Source organism: Rhea pennata, chromosome 1 (genome assembly GCF_028389875.1).
Source record: "Rhea pennata isolate bPtePen1 chromosome 1, bPtePen1.pri, whole genome shotgun sequence".
NCBI lineage: Eukaryota > Metazoa > Chordata > Aves > Rheiformes > Rheidae > Rhea > Rhea pennata.
This window is the reverse complement of record NC_084663.1, coordinates 47,553,612-47,567,229: the sequence shown is the minus strand read 5'-3', so window position 1 is coordinate 47,567,229 and position 13,618 is coordinate 47,553,612. Positions and strand designations below refer to the sequence as shown.

The window sequence follows — 13,618 nt, the reverse complement described above, 5'->3', positions numbered from 1 at the left end:
CTTATCCCACTTTGCCAAATTCCTCTCTGGGGATTTCCAGTTGTATTACGTATACCACAGCAAAAGCTGGCTGAATAAATATGCTTTACTCTGAGTTCTAAAAAATCCCAACAAACTAAGAAACCTATGGCTTTGAATAAGGTGAATGCTCTTTATTCAATTCTAAAAGGATCAAAACAGTACTCTGCAGATTTTTTCAATAGATTTCAATCTTCAGAGTATGCATAAAGTGGGAAATATACCCAAGGTAACAAGGCTCAATCATAGGTGACTAAAGGTGGGAAGACAGAGTGAATCCCAAGCAGATGGAAAGCCAGTGTAGTGCATGTAACAGGAACAGACTGACCCAATCCATTAAACAGAAGGGTTGTTGCATTATGCACTAACTTGAGGCATCTGAGTGGCTTTAAAAGTAGACTCAGAGTGAACTGTGTAGGTTAACCTGGAGGTTAAAAGGCAAAGATGACAGCAGCACAGGCTGCACTGTAAGAGGGAGATACACTGTAAACTTTTAGATAGATAAAGAAAAGGTTAAATGAGGATTACCTGGGAAGACAGGGAAGCACCATTTGTAAGCACCTGAGGATGTAAATCTCAGTCAAAACTTACACAAAAATTTGCACAGAGCAGAGGTAAACTTTCATTTCTGCTTGGCAAACAGTATCATATTTCCAGTTTTAATGTAGTTTCCTCCCTGTGTTTGGTAAGTATTGAGAAAGCAAGAAAATGCACAGCTTGATGTTGAGAAGGAAACTTAAAGCTAATATGATCAGCTTTGCAGGTCGGAACAGTTCAGTCAGAGGAGACTCCCACACACATGCTAAATTGCAGGAGCAGCAAAATAGAATCCGTGCTGAAATCACCAAATGCTCCTGTTGTACACTAGGTGAAACAGCAAGCTTTTGCTGCTCTGTGCCATAGTAGAATGCACACCCTCAAAACCTTTGAGAAAAAGAGTTTCCAGACCTGCAATTCAGAGAAGCACTGGGGCTCTGTGTTGGTGTTCCTACACCAAAGCCGAAGATTCATTGTCTGTCTTGTCAGGGCAGTGTAATATGGCATGTAAACAGCGCACGTTGCTAGAATGGGGTATATTTCAATAAGCTTTCCTTAACTATATTTGCTTCTGCTCTCCCCTCTTGTTTTTGTGTTTGTGGAAAAAAGGAGGAGCAGAGAATGAAGCCAAATGTCATCCATTTCACATTTAGTTTTATTCTTTTTTTAAGTTATTACTATAATAGAGAAGGAGATGATTCTAAATTTCCGTTTATTAGTGGATGTGTGAGAGGGTTTCACAGAAAAGTGAAAGTTAAAGTGGAACTAAACAATGTATTTACATTAAGTTCTCTAATCCTCAAAGCCAAAGAGTCTTGGAAATGTGAATGCTTCTTCTTCATCAAATATATTTACACATTTGGGCAGAACAACAGCTGTGTCACTGAGAAACTAATTCATCCCCAGGTAATGATAGATAGTAGAGAATAAATTTTTTTGAATAAAGAATTTATTGCATAAATTGAGTAAAATGAAATTAAGTCAATGGGTGGATACAACTCCAAATATTTCCAATGTTCTCTGGAATAAGAAGTTGATGGATTCCATGGATGCTGTTATTCTAAATGCTGTGAAAAACTGAGAGTGCATCTTCCTCAGGGGTTGCTGAGCCAAGATCTTGAAAGGTGTGAGGTTTTAATGATCCCAAGACAGTTGAAAACAGTTGAAAAATAGCTTCATATTTGGAATAAATTTGAATGTTTCACCTAATATACTGTTAAAATGCTGATCTTCACTTGCTCTTTCATTTTTCTCATAACATTTACTATTAAAAATGCATTATTTATTGGGAAGGGGTTTCCATGTGCATGTTAAAATCACAGTATCACAAAATGGTTAAAGTTGGAAGGGACCTATGGAGGGACCTCCCTAGCCATTCCCTGCTCAAACGAGGTCACGTACTGCACATTGCCTAGGATTGTGTGCAGATGTTTTGAAGGAGACTGCACAGCCTCTCTGGGCAACCTGCTGCAGTGCTCAGTCACCCTCACAGTAAAGGAGTTTTTCCTCATGTTCAGACAGAACTTCCTGTGTTTCGGTTTGTGCCTGTTGCCTCTTGTCCTATTGTTGGGCACCACTGGAAAGAGCCTGGCCCCATCCCCTTGACAACCTCCCTTCAGATACTTACACACATTGATAAGATCCCCTCTCAATCTTCTCTTCTCCAGGCCGAACAGTCACAGCTCTCTTAGCCTTTCCTCATATAAAAAATGACCAACACATTACCTGCTGTGCTTACCATAATGAGTTAAGTTTTCTGGGGGAGAGTGGAGTTCGGTGGCCTTTATATTTACATGACTACTATTATGTAAATCTAAGTAAAGTAAGTTAATGACTTAAGCCAGCAAATGAATGACAAGATTTCAATCCCACGAACAGCTGTACAAACTTTAACTGCAGTATAGTTGTACAGATGTCATTGAAAGGATTTGAATGCTATTCCAGTGGCACAGATGTAGCAGATATCATGACATGGTGTGTAGAATCCCTTTATCAGGGAAAAATGAGGAAAAGAACTTTCAGACCTAGAGATGATGTTCAGAATCATAGAATCATAGCATCACAGAATCTGTAAGGTTGGAAGGGACCTCTGGAAATCATCTAGTCCAACCTTTCCGCTCAGCAGGGTCACCTAGAGCATGTTAGACAAGGTTGCATCCAGGCGGGCCTTGAATATCTTCAGAGAAGAAGACTCCACAACCTCTCTGGGCAACCTGTGCCAGTGCTCCATCACTCTTACAGTGAAGAAATTCCCCCTCACGGTCAGGTGGAACTTCCTGTGCTTCAGTTTCTGCCTGTTGCCTCTTGTCACGACACATGGGAAAACTGAGAAGAGTTTGTCCCCGTCCCCTTGACACCCTCCCTTAAGGTACTTGAACACATTGATAAGATCCCCCCTCAGTCTTCTCTTCTCCAGGCTAAACAGGCCCAGCTCTCACAGCCGTTCCTCATAGGGCAGATGCTCCAGCTCTATGATCATCTTTGTAGCCCTATGCTGGACTCTCGCCAGTAGCTCCATGTCTCTCTTGTACTAGAAAGCCCAGAACTGGACACAGTACTCGAGATGAGGCCTCACCAGGGCTGAGTAGAGGGTCAGGATCACCTCCCTCGACCTGCTGGCAACACTGTTCCTAATGCAGCCCAGGAGACCATTGGCTTTCTTGGCCACAAGGGCACATTGCTGGCTCATGGTCAACCTGTCATCCACCAGCACTCCCAGGTCTTTCTCTGCAGAGCTGCTCTCCAAAGGGTCAGCCCCGAGCTTCTACTGGTGCCTAGGGTTATTTTTCCCTAGGTGCAGGACTCTGCACTTGCACTTGTTGAACCTCATGAGGTTCCTCTCCATCCAACTCTCCAGCCTGTCCAGGTCTCACTGAATGGCAGCACAGCCCTCTGGTGTGTCAGCCATTTCTCCCAGCTTGGTCTCATCAGCAAACTTGCTGAGGAGGCACTCTGTCCGCTCATCCAGGTCATTGATGCAAACGTTGAACAGGATGGGACCCAGTACTGAGCCCTGGGGGACACCACTAGCCACAGACCTCCAACTAGACTCCACACCACTGATGACAATCCTCTGAGCTCTGCCTTTCAGCCAGTTCTCAGTCCACCTCACTGTCACTGTCTAACCCACACTTCCTGAGCTTCTCTAGGAGGATGTTATGGGAGACAGTGTCAAAAGGCTTGATGAAGTCAAGGTACACAACATCCACTGCTCTCCTCTCATCTACCCAGCCAGTCATTCCATCACAGAAGGCCATCAGGTTGGTTAAGCAGGATTTCCCCTTGGTGAATCCATGCTAGCTACTCCTGATCACCTTCTTCTCCTCCATATGTCTGGAGATGACATCCAGAATGAGCTGTTCCATCACCTTTCCGGGGATGGAGGTGAGGCTGACGGACCTGTAGTTGCCTGGGTCTTCCTTCTTGCCCTTCTTGAAGACTGGAGTGACATTGGCTTTCTTCCATTCCTCAGGCACCTCTCCAGTTCTCCAGGACCTTTCAAAGATGATGGAGAACGGCTTGGCAACAACATCCACCAGCTCCCTCAGTACCCGTGGGTGCATCCCATCCAGACCCATGGATTTGTGGATGTTTAGCCTGCCAAGAAGGTCTCTAATGCTTTCCTCCTCAACCAAAGGAAAGTCTTCCCTTCTCCAGACTTTCTCCCTCATGTCCAGGCTGCAGGATTCCTGAGGGCTGCCCTTAGCAGTGAAGACTGAAGCAAAGAAGGCATTCAGTAATTCTGCCTTCTCTGTATCCCTTGTCACCAGGGCCCCTGCCCCATTCAGTAGTGGGCCCACATTCTCCCTAGTCCTCCTCTTGCTGCTGATGTATTTGAAGAAGCCCTTCCTGTTGTCCTTGACATCCCTTGCCAGACTCAATTCCAACTGGGCCTTAGCCTTCCTTGCAGCATCTCTACATACTCTGACTGCATTCCTATAATTCTCCCAAGTAGCCTGTCCCCTCTTCCACATTCTGTGTACTTTCTTCATCTTTCTGAATTTGACCAAGAGCTCCTTGTTCACCCATGCAGGTCTCCTGCCCCCTTTGCTGTACTTCTTACTCATAGGGATGCACTGTTCTTGAGCTTGGAGGAAGTGATGTTTGAATATTAGCCAGCTCTCCTGGACCCCTTCCTTCTAGGGCCTTAACCCATGGGATTCTTCCAATTAGGTCTCTGAAGAGCCTGAAGTCTGCTCTGCTGAAGTCCAGGGTTGCAATCCTGCTTGTTACCCTAGTTCTTTCCTGCAGGATCCTGAACTCCACCATCTCATGGTCATTGCAGCCAAGGCTGCCCCCAACCTTCACATCTCTAACCAGTCCCTCTCTGTTGTTAAGGACAAGGTCCAGCAGGACACCCTTCCCCGTAGGCTCCTCCACCATTTGTGACAAGAAGTTATCATCAATGCATTGCAGGAGCCTCCTGGACTGCTTGTACCTTGCTGTGTAGTCCCTCCAGCAGATGTCAGGGTGGTTGAAGTCCCCCATGAGAACCAGGGCCTGTGATCGTGAGGCTACCTCCCGGTGTCTATAGAAGGCCTCATCAACTCTCTCTTCCTGGACAGGTGGCCTGTAGTAGACACCCACAACAGTGTCTCCTGTGTTAGCCTGCCCTTCGATCTTTACCCATAAGCTACATAGCTCACATAAGGAGCAACTCCACCACCTCGCCTCCCTGGCCTGTCTCTCCTAAAAAGCATATATCCAGCCATGGCAGCATTCCAGTCATGTGAGCTATCCCACCATGTCTCTGTGACTGCAATGAGGTCATGGCCATGCGACCGCACACTGATCTCCAGCTCCTCCTGTTTGTTCCCCGTGCTGCGTGCATTGGTATATATGCATTTTAAAGAGGTGGTCTTGCCTGCAGGTTTCCCAGGAAGGGTGTACGGGAGTCGCCCATAGCCATGTCCCAAATGCACATCCCCAGCTGCATGCACCCGTTGAAGGCCCCTTAACCCAAGTTGTGTTTTATTGTCTACCCTGTCTGTATGACACCCCTCCTCCCCCCTCCCACCTAGTTTAAAGCCCTCTTTACTAGGCTGGCCAACCTGTTTGCAGATGTGCCCCACTTGGTGAGGTGAATCCCATCTCTCCCCACCAGTTGTTGATCTTCAAACCATGTTCCATGGTCATAGAATCCAAAACCCTGTTGCCAAAACCAGCGGTGAAGCCAGTTGTTGATTTGGGAAATCTTCCTATTCCTCCTCCCATGCCTCCCCCTAATGGGCAGGACTGATGAGAAGACCACCTGGGCTCCCAGACCCTTGACCACCTAAGTCTTTGAAGTCTTCCCTGATTGTCTCTAGTTTGCTCTCTGTATCGTTAGCACCCACGTGAAAGAGCAGCAGAGGGTAGTAGTCTGATGAGCAGACAAGCCCTGGTAGCCTTTCAGACACATCTCGTATCCTCGCCCCCAGCAGGCAGCAAACCTCTCTAGAGGAGGGGTCAGATCAGCAGATAGGCACCTCTGTCCCCCTCAGCATGGAATCACCCACTACAACCACTCGTCGCCTCTTCCGAGTGGTCACTCAAGGCACAGCTCAGGCAGCCCAGTTGCTTCCCTTGAGGCCAGATCCAGGTTAAATAGCATTTAGTGAAAATACTGAAGCGAAAGAGTTAACCGAGCTAACTTGTTCAGAGATGGATAAAAGCTCACATTGATTTCCACAGCAGTAAATTTACAGTATCATTTTTCAGAACAGATTTAAATCAAGGATCTTTTGGGTTGAGTTATATACGGTAATAATAAAATGAAAATTGAGAGTAGTTTAAAGAAAGGCTAGAGAACAATTGTTAAAGCACTAATTATTTAAAAACAAACAAACCAACAAAGTTAATGAAAGCATGGAAGAGAGTTTATAGTAGTATATCCCAAGGTTCAAACTCTAAAGACACTAATGCTTTGCATTCATTAACAATTTAGTGAAGGGTAACAGACAAACATAAATATGTCAGCGTCAGAGAGAACAGAGATTATACCAAAAGGATTGAAGAGAAAGTTGGCCGCATTAGAGAAGATGAATTTTAATTTAGACAAATTCAAGATAATCCAAATTGGAAAGAAAAGTTTAATCTACTTTTGCACATTGAGTTACTTAACCAGTTTTTACAGAAGTGTGATATTTAACCTACCTTTCTGTTATTTTTATCCCCTGACAGCCTAATCACTGTTGGTTGCATTTGATGGTGCCTGAATTTTCAAGGAGTCTACATAATCTTCTCCAGAAATTTTCAGATATTTCAGATATGTCTGATGTTTTAAGCAACTATTCAATCATCAATAATCTCACAAGGATAATTAATGATCTTATGGCATGTCTAGCTTTTGATAAAAATAAGGTAATCTCCTAATACAGAGTTTCTACTTTTATGCTGGATATTTGTTTTTGAGCTTTCTCTAGAACAGCAGTTGGTATTTATCTGAAAATGTCCAGGGCTTCTTTACAGCTGTTCTTCATTTCTGTTCCTTGCTTTTGAAATCCTACTTTGTTTAGAGATGCATTGAATACACCGTGATAATGTTAGCTACTTATTATCTCCTGTTTTAAAGGAAAACAGCTTATAAGGATTTACAGTATATACATGACCTGTATAGAGTTACAGTCAAAAATGTAACTGTTATTCTTAATCATTCATTCAATCTGGCCTTTTTCAAACAGACAGAAATCTTCCTTGTGCATCCTGCTTAAGTTAGTAATCTTGCTAGTGATCCTAATGTAAATTTAAATATGATGTGGTTGAAGCTATTAATATACCCCTAATATGTATCATCATGTGTGAGCCTCAGAAAACTTCACCACAATTTAATGAACTTCTGTATGCAAAGACACAGCATAGACTAGAGGATATGGCTCATCACAGTTCCTTGTGTTTACTAATGCCAACAGCAGCTGGAAGGATTCTGGAAATCTCACTCTAGAGATGTCTGATTCTCTTGGGTGAAAATATGATAGAAAAAAAATAACTTTCTAATGCTTTACCCAGTTCTAACCAGTCTCTCAGTAATTACCAATTCTGTAGTTGAAGATCTTGTGCCACTGAATAAAAAAGAAAAAAAAATCCACCATATTCTATACAGCTAGGATTTCGTCCTCCATATACATTTATTTTTGCTCAGTCAGTTCTAGATTGTTTAAAGAGCTGATTTAATTGTTCCCTTTTTACATGCAGAATGAAATAAATGCACAGAAAGATCCAGTGTCGTTTGGTGTGGCATAAGCTGGTAACTCTGGCATATATTAGCATCATATTGCTGAGATACTGTTCTGTAATTAGATATTCTCTAGTTTTCCACTTCAGAATGAATGCTGTCCAATCTTCAGATTATCTTTCTTTATTTAATGCTTGTCCTGATCAGTCAAGGCACTGACACTTAAATGAGTTGTGATTATGTAATTATGAAAGAATTATGAAAGAATTAAATTTTAAGATAGAGAATGAAGAAGGAAATACCCTGTAATTCAGAGAAACAACTGTCTATGTTTGTCCTCATAGAAGAATAAATTTAGATCTACTGCTTGCAACAGTAGTATATGTTTCTTTCTTAAAAAGAAAATAATTTTAGAACCAAGCTCTGGGAAGTTTTTCTTGGTACACTTTTAACTTATGTGCTTACCAATGTCTTCCTTACTAGGAGTAAAATGTAATGCCAGGCCAAAGCTAACAGCTGGCGTAAGGAAAAGCTACTGTAAAAGCCACAGTCAGGTAAAAAGGAAACTAAAAAAACCATCAGTGATCTTAACATGGACCTCAATCTTTTTGTTTAATTTGGCATAACATATTATCCATTAGACCGCACAGTGATTGACTGGGCTGCCTTGTTTGTAGCCCTGCTCTTATTTTTAGGTACATTATCAGGGATCTCAACTGGCTTCTCTGTAGTACTATATCCTAGCTATTGTAATCTGTTCCCTGTAGTCCTATAGTCCTAATAGCAGTGATTGTGTTGTGTTCCTGTGTTCAGATCAAAAGGGTCATGGATAACATTACAAAATAACATGAAATCAAGGTAATTTTTATAATTAATGAAATAAAATATCAAATTCTATTCATTTTCAGCATAGGATGAGAACTGCATTTAATTTCTTAGCTACGTATTTCTGTGGCATTTTTACAGTGATGGATTAATAGCTCATTTCTGTTTGCAAAGTTATTTTTGAAACGCTCAGCTCAGAGCGTTTGTGTGTTTTCTTAAGATTGTATGCAGTAAAGTTGCTCTTCTACACCTTAAAAATTTGAACTTATTTGTGTCATCTTTGGATATTTTATCATCTGCTGATGTGCTGAAATGAGCACCTCTCCTCCCTTCTTTCAAATTGAATTCTATATTTTGCCCTAGGATTTTATAAAAGAAAATGGTCATCTTTATAAAGAAGGTCGCTTCATTCCCGAGGATTTTTTCAGTCACTTTAATAGTACCATTGAGGTCTATAAGGAGTTTGCAGACACATTGGATCAGAGTGACTGCATTTTGCCTTCAACAGTAGAAACACCAGAGAATGGTAAGATGGCTATTGTTTTTGTGAACAGAGACTAAGTAGATATAAATGGATGATTTTCCTTTGATTTCTGAGATACTAAAGATCTGATGCTATATCTGCTTTTTATTGCCAGTTAAAATGACTACCAACACCAAAACTTTTATTTCTATTCTAAGTAGAGTTTTATCTGGCAGTAAAACTAGTATCATCATTCCCAGTGACATCATTCCCTTAATATAATCCAAAATAACTTCAAATACTCTGCTCTGTTTCTTTTCATCCCAAATATATCCTGGATTGTCTTTTTACATTGCTCTTGTTCTTCATCTGATCTTCTGTTGATGGTTTATTTAATTTTTATAAGGCAGTAAAGGAGCCTAAGATTGTGCTACCTAAAGGGTAAAGAACTAGGACAAGTCGTAAATTGTAGCAGCATCAAGTCACCTCTGTGTTTGTCCCACTTCTCCTGAAAAGGACAATGTTTACTTGATTTTAAAAATTTAACAAGCTCAGGTCAGGCTCCTGTGTTCATTCTCATTCTTCTAGTGAATGGAGGTTTTGTGTTTCCTTTTACTCTCTAGGGACAAGTACTAGCTGTTTTAATTAGGGCAACATATTCAGTTGCAGTTCAACCAATAATAACTAGAAGTAGATCAATGCCATGACCTAAGAACTTGTGTAAAGTAATTGCTCTTCCAGAATAGGTATTCAGTAGCAGCTCAGTGTGTGACACATCTGTCTATTAATCAGATTGCCTTTTTTTAATTTGACTTAATCCTCGTTTAAAGCAGCCCTGTAGCCAGATCAGGATATCCCTGTAGCCCAGCATCTTATATAGAGGGAACTGTATTTTAAGTTACATAATGCTGACACACTCATTTTCTATTTAGATTCCAGAGTCGCTGTCACAAAAACATTTTTGTTTCCTCCTGTTGCTGCCAGCTCCCTTAGGAATGACAGCATTGGCAGTAACACTAGCAGTAACAGTAAGTACAAGTCATTGAATTAATATATGTGTCTCCATTTTGTTCTGGTAGCTGATCATTACAAGAGCTTAGAGGAAAAGAATGTCTTAGTTGTGCAAATTAATGGGAAGTCACTTATGTCTTATGGTATACCATGTGTTTATCAGCTGTTATACCAAAATGTAATGGACTTATCTGATCAAAATTTAGAGATGCCGTATATTTACAATGATATGACGGCTCTCTGCAACTTGGAGAGGTCAGATCTCTTCATTTCTTCCTCACTGCTGTCATGAGGTCTCCCTAATAATCTTAGTGAATGTGGCTATCCATGACAGTCATTTTAATTCTCCAAAGGGAAGCCACTGCAAACTAACACTATAGCTGTACTGAATGGGGCCCAGAATACTCACATGGGTGGAGAGGTTTTATGTACATTGTATTTTGAGACTAGTCTTGATCCCAAGCTCTACTCCAAACTTGAAGACTGTAGCTTGTGTAGCAGCAGAAGGGCTAGCTCCACAATCAGAGTGTTTTCAACTGAGATCAAGTGCATGGTTATATTACCCTTCCTTGTTTATAGCCCTGCTCTTATTTTTAGGTACATTGTCAGGGATCTCAACTGGCTTCTCTGTAGTACTATATCCTAGCTATTGTAATCTGTTCCCTGTAGTCCTATGATAATAGCAATGATTGGCCACTGACAAATAAGACAGCCTATAGTCCTTACCATTAGAGCCACAGTGTTTTCTGTCATGAGGTCAGAAGGGATATAGGAGTCAGACTGAAGAGAAATAACAAAGTGTCTGAGTCCTGTAGGCAAATATTCTCTGGAGCTTTTCTTGTGAGTAGAAGAAGTGGCTTTCCCTTAATGATTCCTACATGGTGCTTAGAGCTTATAGTATTACTGTTTCCCTTGTTCCTTTTTCCCAGCTGCATCAGGATGACAATGCACTTCTTTTTTTTTTTTCTATTTGCTCCCTTCACTTTACAAACATCCATGTTAGCTAAATGTGTGATATTTAAGTATGTGATTGGTACTTCTTCTGCTTAAGAAAGCATAGGCACAGAGCCAGCCTTTTACACCTGACGTAAGGGCATGACAGTGGCTCGTGATGGTGAGACGATACAAGAGATTTATTCTTCTGTTTCTTCCTGGGGAAAAGGATGATGTGATACCTGTTATCCACTAGTTATTCTCTGTGTTTCTACCACCATGCACCCTCCTTGTTGGCTGGCTCACAACGACTGTCAGATTTGAAGCCCTTCCTGATTGCTTTCTAATTAATAGGTTTTAAGTCATGGCTCCCCAAAATCCTCTAAGTCTGGAATGAAATCCATCTTCGACTCCTGGCTTCCAGCCTGCCTCTCTGGAAAAGACAAATCTTACTAGCATAAATTCCTAGCCAAGAGGTCACAGAATTGGCTGCGAATAACCTGATGAGCCTACAACCAATTATGAGGCATCAGGAAGGGGCTAAAGACTGCATGTGTTCCTGTCACACTCAGGTCTGAACATGTGATAATTTTTACTGCAGCTACTAGAGGAAGAATATTCAAGTGCAGCCTGAAGCTATAGGAATGGATCAAGGAGCCAAAAGAAAGAGATAGCTAGATTATGGGAGCAGTTTAGATGAAAGGAGTTTGACCCAGTACAGTAACGGGGAGGGACACCAGACAACACAGTGGAGAACAGGGCTCCAACCTCTAAAATGGCATCTGTGCCAGTACTGAGAGTGCAAGGATAGAAGCAGGTTTATTAATCTTGTCTTGTAACTACAGCTGATAATCAAGTAGGAAAAAAGCCTAATTAAAATAATGCAGTAAGTTAAAGAAATTGCATGGCTGACCATATGCTGTACAGGTGTGTTTTAACTGATTATCATTCTCTTAAGCAATTTATTGGAAAATTGGATACCAGTTAACAGCCTTATGTATAAATGACATGAGGACTGAATGTCTAGGGCTAGGGACTCATAATCAGCTTAAAATACATTAACTTGGACATTGTATGCTGACTGGTTACATTTTACTAGTTTATGTGGAGTTTGGGGGGATGGGAGATGTGACATCTTTATTGACATTTCTTTCTTACTCCCTGAGAGTGGTCTTCAGTACTGATTGCAAGTTTGTCTTGGCTTTACTGTTGAGAAAGTTTTCTTTTGGTATTAATCCATGCCTTCTTGTGAAGGAACAGCAATGAATAATCCTTATTGCTTTCTGCATGAAGAGTCCCAGCATAGAGAGACCCTATCTGCCTACTTCGGTACTAGTCTCAGAACAGCACCACTACATCCACATTTCAAAAGGAAAACATTTGGAAAAGGGTAGAAATCTGAAAATCAGAAAAAAGCATCTCAACACACAAACTACTGGAATAATTTTATTTTAAAAATATGATTGTCTTTTCTAGTATGTAGTTTTAACATAACTTATTAAAAATTAATGGTTTCTAGACCGTTTAGAAGCAGTCACTGTTTACAACCATATTCTTCTAGATGCATAGTAAATATTGAAGTCATTAATAAAGTTTCTGTAGAGTCAGATAACTTGAACTGCTCTTAATGCTAAATTGCACTTAGTAAAACCTGAAGTATATCATCTAATAAAATCATTTGTGAAATAATAGCTGTCATAGGAATTGTATATCATATAAATTAGCTATATTAATTTTTTTCCTCTTGAAGATACATTTATTTTAACAACCATATCTCATTACTTCAGTGCATCATTATTACTCAATGATAAAATTGAATTAATATAATAGAACAAAATTCTGACAAAATCTGCATCAGAATTCTTTCCCAAAATACATATAAAATTGAACAATTGATCTCATTCTTTGCTTTTTCTTTTTTTCTTTTTTTTTTTTTTTTTTTGAAATGGCAGTAGTACTATTTTCATCTTTTTAATATTGATTGTAGATCTGTGTCATATTCCCACTCCAGTTTTGCCCCCATATAATTATTACTCCACCAGTCTCCACAATTTCTTTAGTCTGTTTTCTGTTTTTTCTTCTCTGTGCTGCATAGTCTAGTCCAATTTAAATTCCAAGTAACTGTTTAGGTCCAAGTCTTGCTGGTACTTCTCTGTACTTCTCTGGAATCTTTATGCTATACCTCATCTAGAGAATTCAAATGAGATGGTTCCTATGTAAAGAACAAGCGTCAGGATGAGAGGCGTTGAGTCGTGATGATCTCTTCTTTCTGTGGCTGAACCAAACTGAATAAATGATAGTCTTTTTCTTCCTAATGAATGAATCTTATGTTGCCCTGCTTAAAATTTGAACATGCTAGCTATTGCTAACACTTACCGTTCACCTTAGTGCGGTAGTATTTATATTTTCATAGAAAGCTCACTGTTACTTTCTTCCATTTCTGCCTGTATTTTCCTCATAATAATGTGGCTTTATTCTTCAGTACTAAACAATGCAAGAATGTTTATGTTCTATAAACAGAGATCTCTGTGAGTGTTTTAGGAAGAACATTGACTTTTATAATTAAACAAAGAATAGCTTAGTTTAATTCTGTAATTGCACAACAGTTTGAAAATAGTAAGCCATGGCTTAATCCAATTGCTGTTGCATTCTGTGCCTTTGTTCCACCTTTACAGTTA

The 13,618-nt window shown here is 40.5% G+C and overlaps 1 protein-coding gene across 3 annotated transcripts in view; it reads left to right on the top strand.

Moving 5' to 3' along the window:
* The window catches only part of KITLG (KIT ligand), a 61,107-nt gene that overhangs the window by 36,933 nt on the left and 10,556 nt on the right, over nucleotides 1–13,618 (top strand). For all 3 annotated transcript variants that reach the window (XM_062585058.1, XM_062585052.1, XM_062585043.1), the window contains exons 4-6: nucleotides 6,718–6,897; nucleotides 8,897–9,059; nucleotides 9,929–10,024. In XM_062585058.1, coding sequence (XP_062441042.1) covers nucleotides 6,718–6,897; nucleotides 8,897–9,059; nucleotides 9,929–10,024 — 439 coding nt within the window. The remainder of the gene's footprint in view (nucleotides 1–6,717; nucleotides 6,898–8,896; nucleotides 9,060–9,928; nucleotides 10,025–13,618) is intronic.